At 32.8% G+C, this 12996-nt stretch overlaps 2 protein-coding genes across 3 annotated transcripts in view; both read left to right on the forward strand.

Annotated features, from left to right (window-relative positions):
- LOC127860876 (uncharacterized) overlaps nucleotides 1-12996 on the forward strand; it is a 183560-nt gene that overhangs the window by 99555 nt on the left and 71009 nt on the right. The gene's annotated exons all lie outside the window — the stretch shown is intronic.
- On the forward strand, nucleotides 6348-10318 carry LOC127860879 (piggyBac transposable element-derived protein 4-like). The gene is made up of 4 exons (XM_052399186.1): nucleotides 6348-6801; nucleotides 7631-7764; nucleotides 8137-8238; nucleotides 8739-10318. The coding sequence occupies exon 4, from the start codon at nucleotides 8775-8777 to the stop codon at nucleotides 10125-10127; it is 1353 nt and encodes a 450-aa protein (XP_052255146.1). The 5' UTR covers nucleotides 6348-6801; nucleotides 7631-7764; nucleotides 8137-8238; nucleotides 8739-8774; the 3' UTR covers nucleotides 10128-10318.

Below are 12996 nucleotides of genomic sequence, written 5' to 3' on the forward strand. Positions count from 1 at the left end.
TTCAATCATGAATATCGTTTAAAGAAATTCTCTGCATCGCCCTATATTTTTTGCAAAACAAACATCCATTGATAAATATGTTCACACATGCAAGCATGCAATTAATAATGTGACTTGCACGCATGCAATTAATAATGTGAACTTCATTTAACTTCACTTCAAAGACAAACATGTCCTTCTGAGACTGAAACAATGAATGTGTAATGGGAAAATGCCAATAATCATACCATCAGTGTGTTTATTTACAAGTATGACCATCCTAGATACATCTTGTCTGTGTTCTTTATCAGTGTTGATTCCTAAAGTTGAATGTCATAAACGAAGTCAAAAAATAAAATATATGATCGTTTATAATCCGATTTTAAATCCAATCGGTTCATGCTTTTGTTTAAAATCCTAACATGGTGAGCTAATTGTTTGGATTCAACTCTAGTTTAAGTTTGTTGTTAATTATGGAACTTTCGTTGATATTTGCATTTACAATCGCTAGAAATAATAAAATATACAAAAAATGCATTCAAGTTGATATCAGTCTCAGTAAGGTTTTTAATTTCAAAATAAGATACAAAATTGTATTGTTCTTCATGTAACTAAGCTTAAATTTTAGAAAATGTTTAGAGGAATCAAAGTTCATAGTTCTTAAGTTTGAAGTCATTTTTGTCACACAAACTGAGGCTGGCTGTTGCAATATATATATAACTCTAAGTTCTACAAGCCTTAATTGTCACATATACTAATACTCATGTCTAAAATACCCAAATAATACTAGTTTAAAATAAACCCAACTTGGACATCAAAACTGAGACCGGAAACGGCTGCCATCTTGAAAAAAAATCAACGCCATCTTCTATCTTCGGGTGGCTCAAAGGTTTTATTAAAAATGCACATCAAACTTAGTTTTTATACCACATTGCATGTTTCCTTGCTGATTTTCTAAATTATTATATATACATATGTAAGCTGCCCAACTTGTTCACATGAACTAAGACCAGAAATGGCGGCTATCTTGTAACTGGACGCCATCTTGAATTTTTTACTAAATATCAACCGTGTGTATCAAACTTCGTGTTTATACCAAATGTCATGCTAAATTGAAGATTTGCATAATTTTTACGCACAGTTGCTTAAGATATACCCAACATGGCTGTATAGATTGAATCGGAAATGGCGGCCATCTTGAAAATGGCAGCCATTTTGAATTTTTGAGTGGCTAACGATTTCTATCAATAGTGCATATCAAACTGAGAGTTCATGCAAAATGTCATGCTTGCTTACAGATTTGCAAGATTTTTATGTTAATTCTCCAAGCTAATAATGGAAAAAATTGTTGATGCAATCAGTTTATGCAGAATTATGGCTGTTTGTCACTTTTTCAGTATTGCTTAAAATAAATGTGCTGAAGACATTAAATTATGACACAGTAGTCAGGGCCGGTATTCATAAAGCACCTAAGTTTTAACCCTTTTAGTGCGGGAACCGAATTTTGAAGGCCTTTGCAAACAGTTTAGATCCTGATGAAACGCCACAGAACGTGGCGTCTCATCAGGATCCAAACTGTTTGCTATTCTGATTATTCTGATTCTTTGAAAAAAATCGAAGAAAATGCTAATTTTAGAAATTCAGCAGACAACATTTTAGCAGAAGACAAATTACCTAGCATGCAAAGGGTTAAGGAGAAAATTTCCTTAGTTATCAAACAATTTTTCTAAGGTAAGGATTTCCTTAACTTTCGTATTCAAAATGTACCTTATGTATCATCTAAGGTAAGATTTTACCTTATATACTTAGGGGAAATTTATGTTTTTTCGTTTCTTAAATGATTCTTAAACTTGACTGTTCACTCAGAAATATTACTATATTTAGTAACATGACGCTAGGAAGAGCTTGCAAAATGGCGGAACACGTTCACTGAACAAACCTGTAGTCAGAATAATTCGTAATATTTCACGTGGTGGATAGCTAATTAATAAAAAAGTGCATTATGTACGAGGTTAACGCTTCCGGCATCTGTCGAAACAGTTGTCTCAAAATATCTGTATCGATTTTATGCTGTTGTCATTGATCTCTTTTTCAACAACAAACGTATCACACATTTTCATGATTTTGACAAAACACGGAAGTTCTGTAAATGCAGGAAAAAGTTGGAAAAAACAAAGCAGAGAGCCCCGAATTTTGTAATTCAAGAAACTGTCCTTTACACGAAATTGATGGGCGAGGACTATAGAAACTTTGGAATTTCCTTATATAAATTTGACTGACAGATTACAGTACCAGTTGTAAGTTTTGTTATTATAAAAATTCAATTATTTCCCAAAAAATAATAATACCAATTTGCTTTGTTCTTTTGAATATGTATGTAAATATATTTATTGTCGATAATTTTATTCCTTAACTTTTTTACGCTATAATAAACAATATTTGAAGTGATTGCCTGACATAGCAAAATATATAATTAAGTATTTTATTCATACATAATTTATTTGTTTAACTTGATAAAGAGTTCATTCAGATGATCCATTTATTAGCTCGGATGTTTTCGGAGAAATCCTGAGGTTTTGTCATAGCCAGCTCGTCATTGTCGTGTCATCCGCCAGTGTTGTTCTAAAACCTTGACATTTTGCTCTACAATCAAAGTGCTTCCAACTACAACTTTGAAACTTCATATGAAGATGCACCTTGATGAGTTCTACACCCCACACCCATTTTTGGGTCAAAGGTCAAGGTCACTGTGACCTCTTAAAAAAAAAAATTCTGACAAGCTTTCGCAGCCGAGCGTGGCACCCGGTGTGCGGTGCTCTTGTAATTGCATATATTGCATGCGTTTTCATATTGCTTATTATGAAGTTAGTGGAATCTTTTTTGAGGTTTAGGTATGAATGAAAGTGCACAGAATAATAAAGTATATTATTTAATTTTAAATGAATTGAAATCATTGAATTTTTAATTGGTTAACAATAACATATTTAGGCAATGGTTGAATAAATGTTTCATCATTTCATGATGTAGTTCATTTGCACAAACATTTATCAAAAGCAATATAAAACAAGAGCTGTGTTTGTCAGAAAAAAATGCCCTTTACTGCACCTTTTTTTATACCTTTGACATTGAAGGATGACCTTCACCTTTGAGCAATCAAAATGTGCAGCTCTATGAGATACACATGCATGCCAAATATCAAGTTGCTATATTCAATATTCCAAAAGTTATGACCAAACTTAAACCAAGGTTAAAGTTTTGGGACAAAAACATGCAATGATATTTTACCTTGAAGGATGACCTTGACTTTTCACCACTCAAAATGTGCAACTCCGTGAGATACACATGCATGCCAAATATGAAGTGGCTATCTTCAATATTGCAAAAGTTATCAAACTTTAACCAAGGTTAAAGATTTGGGACAGAATGACAGACAGAATGACAGACAGGCCAAAAACAATACACCCCCTCTTCTTTGAAGAAAGGGGCATAAACACAAGATTAAACATATTCTGACAGTGATATTAAATATAGAAAGTCACAATTAAGTGTATACTTATGTAAAATTGAGGATGCATGTATATGTTTGGCACTTTGCTGTATGTAATTCGAGATTTCATGCTCGATAAAGAAAGCCAGTGAAATTTAACAAAAGTGTGAATATCTCATTGCAAAATAACATGGACAATTTCAAGCGCATGCTTTAAAACTGTCAAAAGGAATGTTTTCTTTAACCTTTTTCAAAATATTTTTTTCACCTTTTTCCGTGTTTAGATTTATTATTCACCCAAAATATAAGACTGGGCCCTTTCCTCAAGTAAAAAAAGCACAACTTAAAACACTGTAGTAAATGTTGATCAATTTTTTAAATAAAATGCTGCAATTATGAAATGGAATCTATATAGCTTGCAATAATGACCAAATAAATTTGCCATAATCATTTGGCAATCAAAATAATAAAATTCAACATGAACTTGTTTACTTATTTCAATATTAACTTTAATAAAGATTACATGTACATATAAACGCAGTTCTTTCAACACAATCCATTTTATTAAAAAGCAATGATAGATATATGTGCATTTCATTTTTATGCCCCCGGTAGGGTGGCATATAGTGATCGCACTGCCCGTCAGTCTGTTCATCTGAAATTCCGTTACACTTTGCGTTTAGGTTTTGCGTTTAGGTTTCGAAAAATGTGGAAAAAGGGGGCATACATCATCCTACGGTGACACGCCTTGTTCTTTGTGATCATTATTTTAATAAGTAAGTTTAAACCTATTTTTTTGCATACACATTCATAAACAGCTATTTAAATACCGGTAATTCTTGATATGCACACAAAAGCAATATTATTTACATTTTTACACACTATCAGACAACTGATTTGTTTACAGTTTAGTGTGATACAAATATACACCTTCAGTTTTATGGTATTTGTGTATTGTGTTAAAATATATCATAAATTATTTACACATGGATCTTGATCACATTAACTTGTGTATAATATGGATGATTGAACCTGTGTTGTTATCAATATTTACCATCTTTCAATAAACTAGCTACAAATACATATCTTTTTAATATTATGCATTTTCACAAATATTAATAATTGCTTACACATTTCTATAATTATTCATCAAGATTGTTGTGACGAATTTTATGTTTTATGTTTAAAACATAGAAAAAATGTTAGTTTGGGGATAAAATACCAACATTCAAATAATAGTAACCATGGAAACCAGTTTTAATTTAAAAAAGATGCTTTTAACAGTGTGTTGATATGTTAAAATGTGTTTATATGTAAACATTTTTAAACTATTTTACTTGTGTATTCGTTTACTTGAATAATGCTTAAAATGAGTAGTTTATGAGCAATAAAAACAAACTCAGTAAGACTTTTGCAATTTATTTATTTCATACACTGTGTTCACGAAAAAGGCTGTATAATGAAGAATACTAGGAATTTTTGCACAAAATTTCATACTTTGATGCCCTAAACTCTACTCTACCAGAAAATGATGATATCTCAAAATGTTTTTTTTTTGCACAAATGGGTCAAAATTGCTTGTGCGGCCACATATAAGTTCCCAAACATGTTTTCGTTGTGTTTATTTTGTATAAAATTTGCATTAAACAGCAATAATATTTTATTTAATGTTATTATCAGTGAGTGTTCTTTTAAACAAGGAAGATTATAGACAGATGGTATATTGATAGTGAGAAGACTCTTGTGTTTGTTTTATTTGTATGATAGAACTTTTCAGGGCAATATCTTAGATATGCTACACTTTTTCAACATGAAACTTCATGAATGTGTAGAAATTAATGGAAAGATGTGCGATGTACAATAACCATAACCCTGCACTTTTTTAAAAGTTATTGCCCTTTGTTGTGTTTGTATGATGTAACGTTTAAGGCTTTACATGTACCTTATATAGACTACAATATTTCAACATGAACTTTCATGGGTGTGTAGATATCACTGAGAAGAATTGCAATTCATTAACACCATTACCCTACACTTATTACTACCTTTTAATTATTACCCTACACTTAATTATTATACTGTTTATCTAGGTAGTTTTTTTTTTATAAGATTCAATGTGACTGTTGCTTTTATTGCCTGCACGCGTTACGACAAAGTCGTCTGCGCTGTAAGTTTTCATTCATCCCGCTATCTAAAAATTGATTACGACCATCTTAACCCTTCCTGTGCGGCGACCGGATTTATCCGGTCAGGCAATTCTTAACCAGGCTCATGCGGCAACCGGATAAATCCGCCAAATCATACAATTTCACAATCTTCATTTAATAATCCTCCTCCTAGATAATCCAATGTTGTCATCAACTTTCATAAACATAATCCATTTCCTAAGTCTTTTCTCCAATATCTTTTAATATCCTTGTAATTGTTATTTGTATATTTCTTGCAACAAAATAAATCGTTTGTTGTGGTTTACATGTAACAATTTTTCCGCCATTTCGAACAAAAACAACAACTGGAAGTGGATTGCTTAATCTTTAAATTAATTAATAAATTAGAATGTCATGCTATATATATTATATAATTTAAATTATAAATAGTTTTTCTATTTAATTTTGGTGATACTTGATCACCTTGTTCATGAAAATAAATAGCTTTTGTTAAAATAAAACGAGATTACTTCCTGTCAAAATGGCGGCCGCAATAGATGGAGTTACATTATTGTCAGCACATTTGTGCTTGGAAAATACTTTTGTAGCTATGACATCTAAAATTAACGAGGTAAAAGCATACTATTTCTTGTGCTTTTAATGGATTTATTTTATTTACTACGTAATCAGATGGATTATGACGAAATCTTCTTCTGCAAATGGTAGGTGAAAAAGTAGGTCATTATGTAAATTTGTGCATTCTACTTTCGTTTTGAATTGAACTTTGAAAATTTGTTTTAATGTTATTTTAAAATAATAATGATTGTAGAAACGTTAATTTTATATGAAAAGTTTATTATACTTAAATTTTAATGAATAGAATTGTTGCTCAATTGATAAATCCGGAAGTGATCTAAGTGAAAATATTTGTCGTCTGTTGACATCGTTGTTGTTGTCAGTCCAAACTGTATACTGTCATATTCATTGAAATTTGCTAATAGTAGGTATTAAAATATCATAATAAAATGAAGACATAGATTTTCTATAAACCCAAAACATTTTTGAACTTAAAATTTTTTAACAATGGCAGATTATTTAGACTTTTTTCAAGAGCATTTTGCAGACCAAGACTCTGAGTTTTCAGATTCCGATTTTGAAGGGTTTGAGGAAGAGGACATTGTAGAAAGGGTGAGTTGTAATGTGTTAAACAGTACTCATATGAGTCAAAAACAATGATTTCTACTTATTGACTTTATTTTTTATTTGAGTAATCTATATATTTTTATGCCCCCTTTCGAAGAAAAGGGGGCATATAGTGATCGGACTGTCCGTCCGTCTGCCTGTCCGTCTTTCCATCACACTTTGCGTTTAGGTTTTGAAAAATGCTCATAACTTCTATGTCCCTTGAGATATAACCGTCATATTTGGTATGCATGTGTACATAGACAAGGCCTTTCCATACGCACACAATTTTTACCCCTGTGACCTTGACCTTGAACTTAGTGTCCGCGTTAAGGTTTCGAAATCTGCGTTTAGGTTTTGAAAAATGCTCATAACTTCTATGCTCTTGAGATATAACCTTCATATTTGGTATGCATGTGTATATGGAGAAGGCCTTTCCATACGCACACAAATTTTGACCCCTGTGACCTTGACCTTGAACTTAGTGTCCGTGTTTAGGTTTCGAAAACTGCGTTTAGGCTTTGAAAAAAGCTCATAACTTCTATCAAGCGTTTATAGGGGGCATAAGTCATCCTATGGTGACAGCTCTTGTTGTTTGTATCATGTATAACATTGTAAACATGAAAATATTAAATGCATGCTAGTTTTTTTTTCTTATTTCACATTACAACTTTAAGCATGTGTGTCTTAAATCTGTGGAAAAACAAAATGTTATTTATGGTATGTTTTTTATGCATATGTAGTTAATGTTTTTTATGCATATTTAGGTTTGTTTTTTATGCATATTTAGGTATGTTTTCTATGCATATTTAGGTATGTTTTTATGCATATTTAGGAAGAGCAGGAGGAAGAAGATCTGTTTGAGAACTGGATAGATGGCGACGGCCAAAAGGAAATTCTTAACTTTTCAGGACGAAAAGGCTTGTTGGTGGAAATGGACGTCGAATCAACGCCCATGGATTATTTTAAGTATATATTGACCGAATTTAAAATGCATCGCGCCATATTTATATATTTAGTTTATTATTTAGTTTGATCCTATTTACTGGCGAAACCGGAGGTGACTTATGTGTTGCACTCTGAGTGTCTTCTGTGAGTCTGTCTGTCACACTTATCTGGATCCTGTGATAACTTAAAAAGTTCTTCATACGTTTTCATGAAACTTGATGTCAGTGGGGATCGAACCTTTCGGGTCGCTTTTAAAGTATTTGTTTGGATATAATTATTAGAATGTCAATATGTAACAAAACTGATAAAGTGACTTACAATACAAAAATGAATTTGCAGCAATTCCCATCAAACAACGTTAAAAAACTTGAGCATATTTTTGTACTTTTGCAGCAAGTTGATTGGCGATGTTGAATGCAATGAGATTGCTGTTGAGACGAACCGCTACGCGGATCAGCTAATCACTGCGAAACAGCCATTGCCACCTTATTCAAGGTAAGCTAACCAAATGTTGAAGTCTGATGACATTATTAAGATTGTGAATTGAAAATATGATTTTAATCAAAAAGGACTATTTGAAATATTTGATAATCATCCCTTTCTCAAAATTTGTTACAAACAAACTATTTTTTAATAATATTTGTATTGAATGCTAACCAATCTGAACCAACACACGATTTACGATTTAGCGTAATCCTGTCGCAGCGAGTTATTTTATTCCTATGGAAGATAAAATTATGCATGACAAACACACAATCGGAAATACTTTCCGATTCATTTGATGCTTTAAAAAATGATGACAAGTCGAATGCGTTATTTTATTTAACAGTAAAATAACACATGCGACTTGTCGTATTTAAAATCCAGAGTTAAAATGAAGTTAAGTTACACGAGATATGTATTTCATACTAATCGAGAGAAAAGGAGACAAATAGTACAATAAATAATGCATGTGTTGGATTATGTTCTAAATAAAAATTGAAATATTTATATAGGTTAAAAAATGGAAACCTACCACAGGTCCCGAGATCATGAGGTTCATAGCCATAATAATGGCCATGGGAATCGTCAACCAGTCCAACGTCACCGATTACTGGTCAAGGGATCAAGTGTGTGAAACCCCATTCTTCCCATCCATCATGAATAGGGACAGATTTTTAAATTTAATCAGCTGCTTGCATTTGGCCAATAATGAATTGTATGTGTCTCGGGGGCAGCCTGGATATAATCCATTGTTTAAATTGGGTACTGTGTATTCAACTGTCCTTGCCAGGTATCCTTTGCTATTTGGTCCAAACCAAGAATTGTCTATTGATGAAGGAAAGGTACCTTGGCGAGGCAACTTGCATTTCAAGGTTAACCACAAAAACAAACCCATCAAATATGGTCTGCAGGCTTATATGCTTTGTGATGCATCAACTGGTTATTGTCTGAAGTTTCATTTGTATACAGGTAAAACATTTCGCCAAAACATTCTTGAGACAGGTCACGGCCGTACTCATGACTTATGCATCCACCTCTTAAAAGGTTATTTTGGAAAAGGTCATATTATGTATTGTGATAATTATTATTCATCGCCACGTCTATTTGTTGACCTATGGGAGCTTGGAGTTGGTGCATTGGGTACTGTTAGATCAAACCGAAAAGGAAAACCAGCCTCTATTAGAGAAAAACACTTGCCTAACAGAGGTGACACGTTTTCACAACACACTGGTCAACTGTCAATTACAAAATACCTTGATTCAAAACCAGTCTTTTTGCTTTCCACCACATTGACGTCAGAAAAAATGTATACAGGAAAGAAAAATCCAGTTACACAAGAATTGATTAGCAAGCCCAAGATGGTCATAGCTTATGACAAATTTATGGGTGGTGTTGACAGAGCTGATCAGATGGTTTCAAATTCCAGGTCAAACATTAGAACAATGAAATGGTGGAAAAAGGTTTTCTTTCATGTTTTGAGTCTCACTGTTCTTAATTCTTACATAGCATACAAGCATAACTCTATCCACCCAATGTATCATTTGTCTTTCCGTAAAAAACTTGTATCACAACTTATTGAGTCTCATCCCCTTGACGCTTTGGTCACCCCTGTATCAGGACGTCCTAAGACACAGTTTCTGGAAAGACTAACAGCAAGACATTTCCCTTCCAAGATCCCCAATGACGGAAAGTCAAAGTCTCTGCAATGTGTTGTGTGCAATCCTGCAGTTGCACAGATGCTTGCCAGTCAGGGCCTTCCTAAAATACGAAGACCAGGTCACGAAACTGCATTTAAATGTAGACAGTGTGATGTGTCACTGTGTATAGTCCCTTGTTATGAGCTTTACCACACCATGCAGGATTACATACTGGCCTACAAAAGGTTACAAGCTGAAGAGTAGCTCAAAAGCATCTCCCTGTCTGTGAATAAACCTTGAGAAGTATATTTTATAAATAAATGTACCAAAAGTTAATGTATTGACTTGCCATGATATGTATTTTTATTGCAAATAATGCTATTAACTATAGATGAGTCTTATGCAAATTTTATAATTGAAGTAGTACTATGATCGTCATACTTTTAAATTGTAGTTTTTAGCCGGATTTTTTTCGCAAAAAATCTCGGCTTATAGATTGATGTTGTCGGGCGGGCGGGGGGGGCGGGCGGGCGGGCGGGCGGCGTGCTCGAAAATGTTAAAGTTCTTATTTCATGGTATTACTTTGGTATGCTTGGACCTAGAGTCTTCAAACTTGACATGAAGGTTGGCCAGGATTAACAGATGACCACTGGTCATTTCAAGGTCATTCATTTGAAGGTCAAGGTCACTGTGACCTTCAATATAAAAAATGTTAAAGTTGTTATAACTTTGGTATGCTTGGACCTAGAGTCTTGAAACTTGACATGAAGGTTGGCCATAACTAGTTAGTAACCACTGGTCATTTCAAGGTCATTCATTTGAAGGTCAAGGTCACTGTGACCTTGAATGTAAAACTGTTAAAGTTCTTATTTCATGGTATAACTTTGGTATGCTTGGACCTAGAGTCTTCAAACTTGACATGAAGGTTGGCCAGGATTAACAGATGACCACTGGTCATTTCAAGGTCATTCATTTGAAGGTGAAGGTCACTGTGACCTTCAATATAAAAATGTTAAAGTTGTTATAACTTTGGTATGCTTGGACCTAGAGTCTTGAAACTTGACATGAAGGTTGGCCAGAACTAGTAAGTAACCACTGGACATTTCAAGGTCATTCATTTGAAGGTCAAGGTCACTGTGACCTTGAATGTAAAAATGTTAAAGTTGTTATAACTTTGGTATGCTTGGACCTAGAGTCTTGAAACTTGACATGAAGGTTGGCCAGAACTAGTAAGTAACCACTGGACATTTCAAGGTCATTCATTTGAAGGTCAAGGTCACTGTGACCTTGAATGTAAAAATGTTAAAGTTCTTATTTAATAAAATGTTAAATGTTATTGTTGTTCATGTATATGCATGCATTCAAAACATAACACAAGGTTTGCTCATGCCTTGAAAAGTACTTACATTTCATTTTGACCTTTGAACAATATTTCAGTAATTTAAGTATTGCATTGACAAAAACACGAAAGGTACTTTCCTGTCATTTAAATCAAAAATCCGGCTTCAATGCGGTCATCTCCGACCGCGGAACTCTTGTTAGTAGATGTGTTGATTTGAAACATGGATACATTTTTACTGCACAAACAAGTGCTTTTTAACTTTGAAAAAGCCAAATGTTAGTAATATTATAGATTATTACAAAGCTCCCAAAGTGTGTGTTGGAAGTAAAATGTTGCCATTACAATTGTATGTTTTATTTTTCATGATTAATTATTTGGTGTCCTTTCATTATGCAATAGCAAATGAAATTATGTTGATATAATAGCAGGTAAGTATAACCAGGCAGCCCCTTCAGACTTCATTTTATAATGTATTCAGCCTTGTTGCTTGAAATTAGATTTTATATAAATATATGCATATAAATATATATATATATATATATTTATAATATACATGATGGTGTTCTGAGAAAACTGGGCTTAATGCATGTGTGTAAAGTGTCATCCCAGATTAGCCTGTGCACAGGCTAATCAGGGATGACACTTTCCCTTTTAATGATATTTTTAGTTTCAAGGAAGTCCCTCCTTACCGAAAATCAGTTCTAGGCCGAAAGTGTCGTGCCTGATTAGCCTGTGCGGAGTGGACACGCTGATCAGGGATGACACTTTAAGCACATGCATTAAGCCCAGTTTTCTCAGAACGCAACTCATATATATATTTATATGCATATATTTATATAACATATATATAATATATATATAAGAAACACCCACTTATTATGATTTGATAAGGGGAATTAAATTCAATTAGTAATAACAATGTGCTATTACACTATCACAGTTTTATGATATTATTTAATTTTGCAAGATTATTTCTAATATTGTTAAATTTAACAGTGTTTTATAAAATGTAAGTTTATATTGTTGTTAAAAAACTTAAGTGTCTGCTAAAATGTATTATAAAATCCACATTTTAATTTAATGTATATGTAAAAATAGAACATGATCACTTTGATATGGGAATGACTTATTGTGTTTTTCATAACATTATTGATATGCTCAAATTTGAATAAAGACTTTAAAACTGCATTTGAAGTACAGACCATGGTTTATTTCAGAAAAGAAAGTTAAGTTATAAAGTTACTGTTTGTATATTGTTCTTTGTACATTTTTGGTGTAGAATCCGTTCACTATGTCTTCTATATTATGAAATTTCTTTAATATGTATTATGAAAATCCGAACTTAACAAAAGTACTAATGACATGTGGATGTATGTAAAGATGTCCTGTTAGAAATAATATTGAAACTGACCATGTGAAGTGTTATAAAGATGATTTTTAAACCTGTTTTTTATCGTTGTTTCTATGGTAACCATGGGGTGACCATGGCAAAAGATCAATCAAATGTGTATACGGTATGATTATTGTCAAACAAAATGTGTGACCAGTTAACATGGCAAAGTGTGTATTAATTGGACAGTTAAAACCAATGTAACATGTAATGCAAGTGAAGTAGGTCAATTTAGCATTATCAGGCCTTTTTTGGTGTAGAATCTGTTCACTATGTCACCTATATTATGACATGTCTTTAATATGTATTATCAATATCCGAAATTAACAAAATTACGAATGATATGTGGATGTATATATATAGATGTCCTGTAAGAAATCAGTTTGAAACTGACCATATGA

Source organism: Dreissena polymorpha, chromosome 15 (genome assembly GCF_020536995.1).
Source record: "Dreissena polymorpha isolate Duluth1 chromosome 15, UMN_Dpol_1.0, whole genome shotgun sequence".
Lineage (NCBI taxonomy): Eukaryota > Metazoa > Mollusca > Bivalvia > Myida > Dreissenidae > Dreissena > Dreissena polymorpha.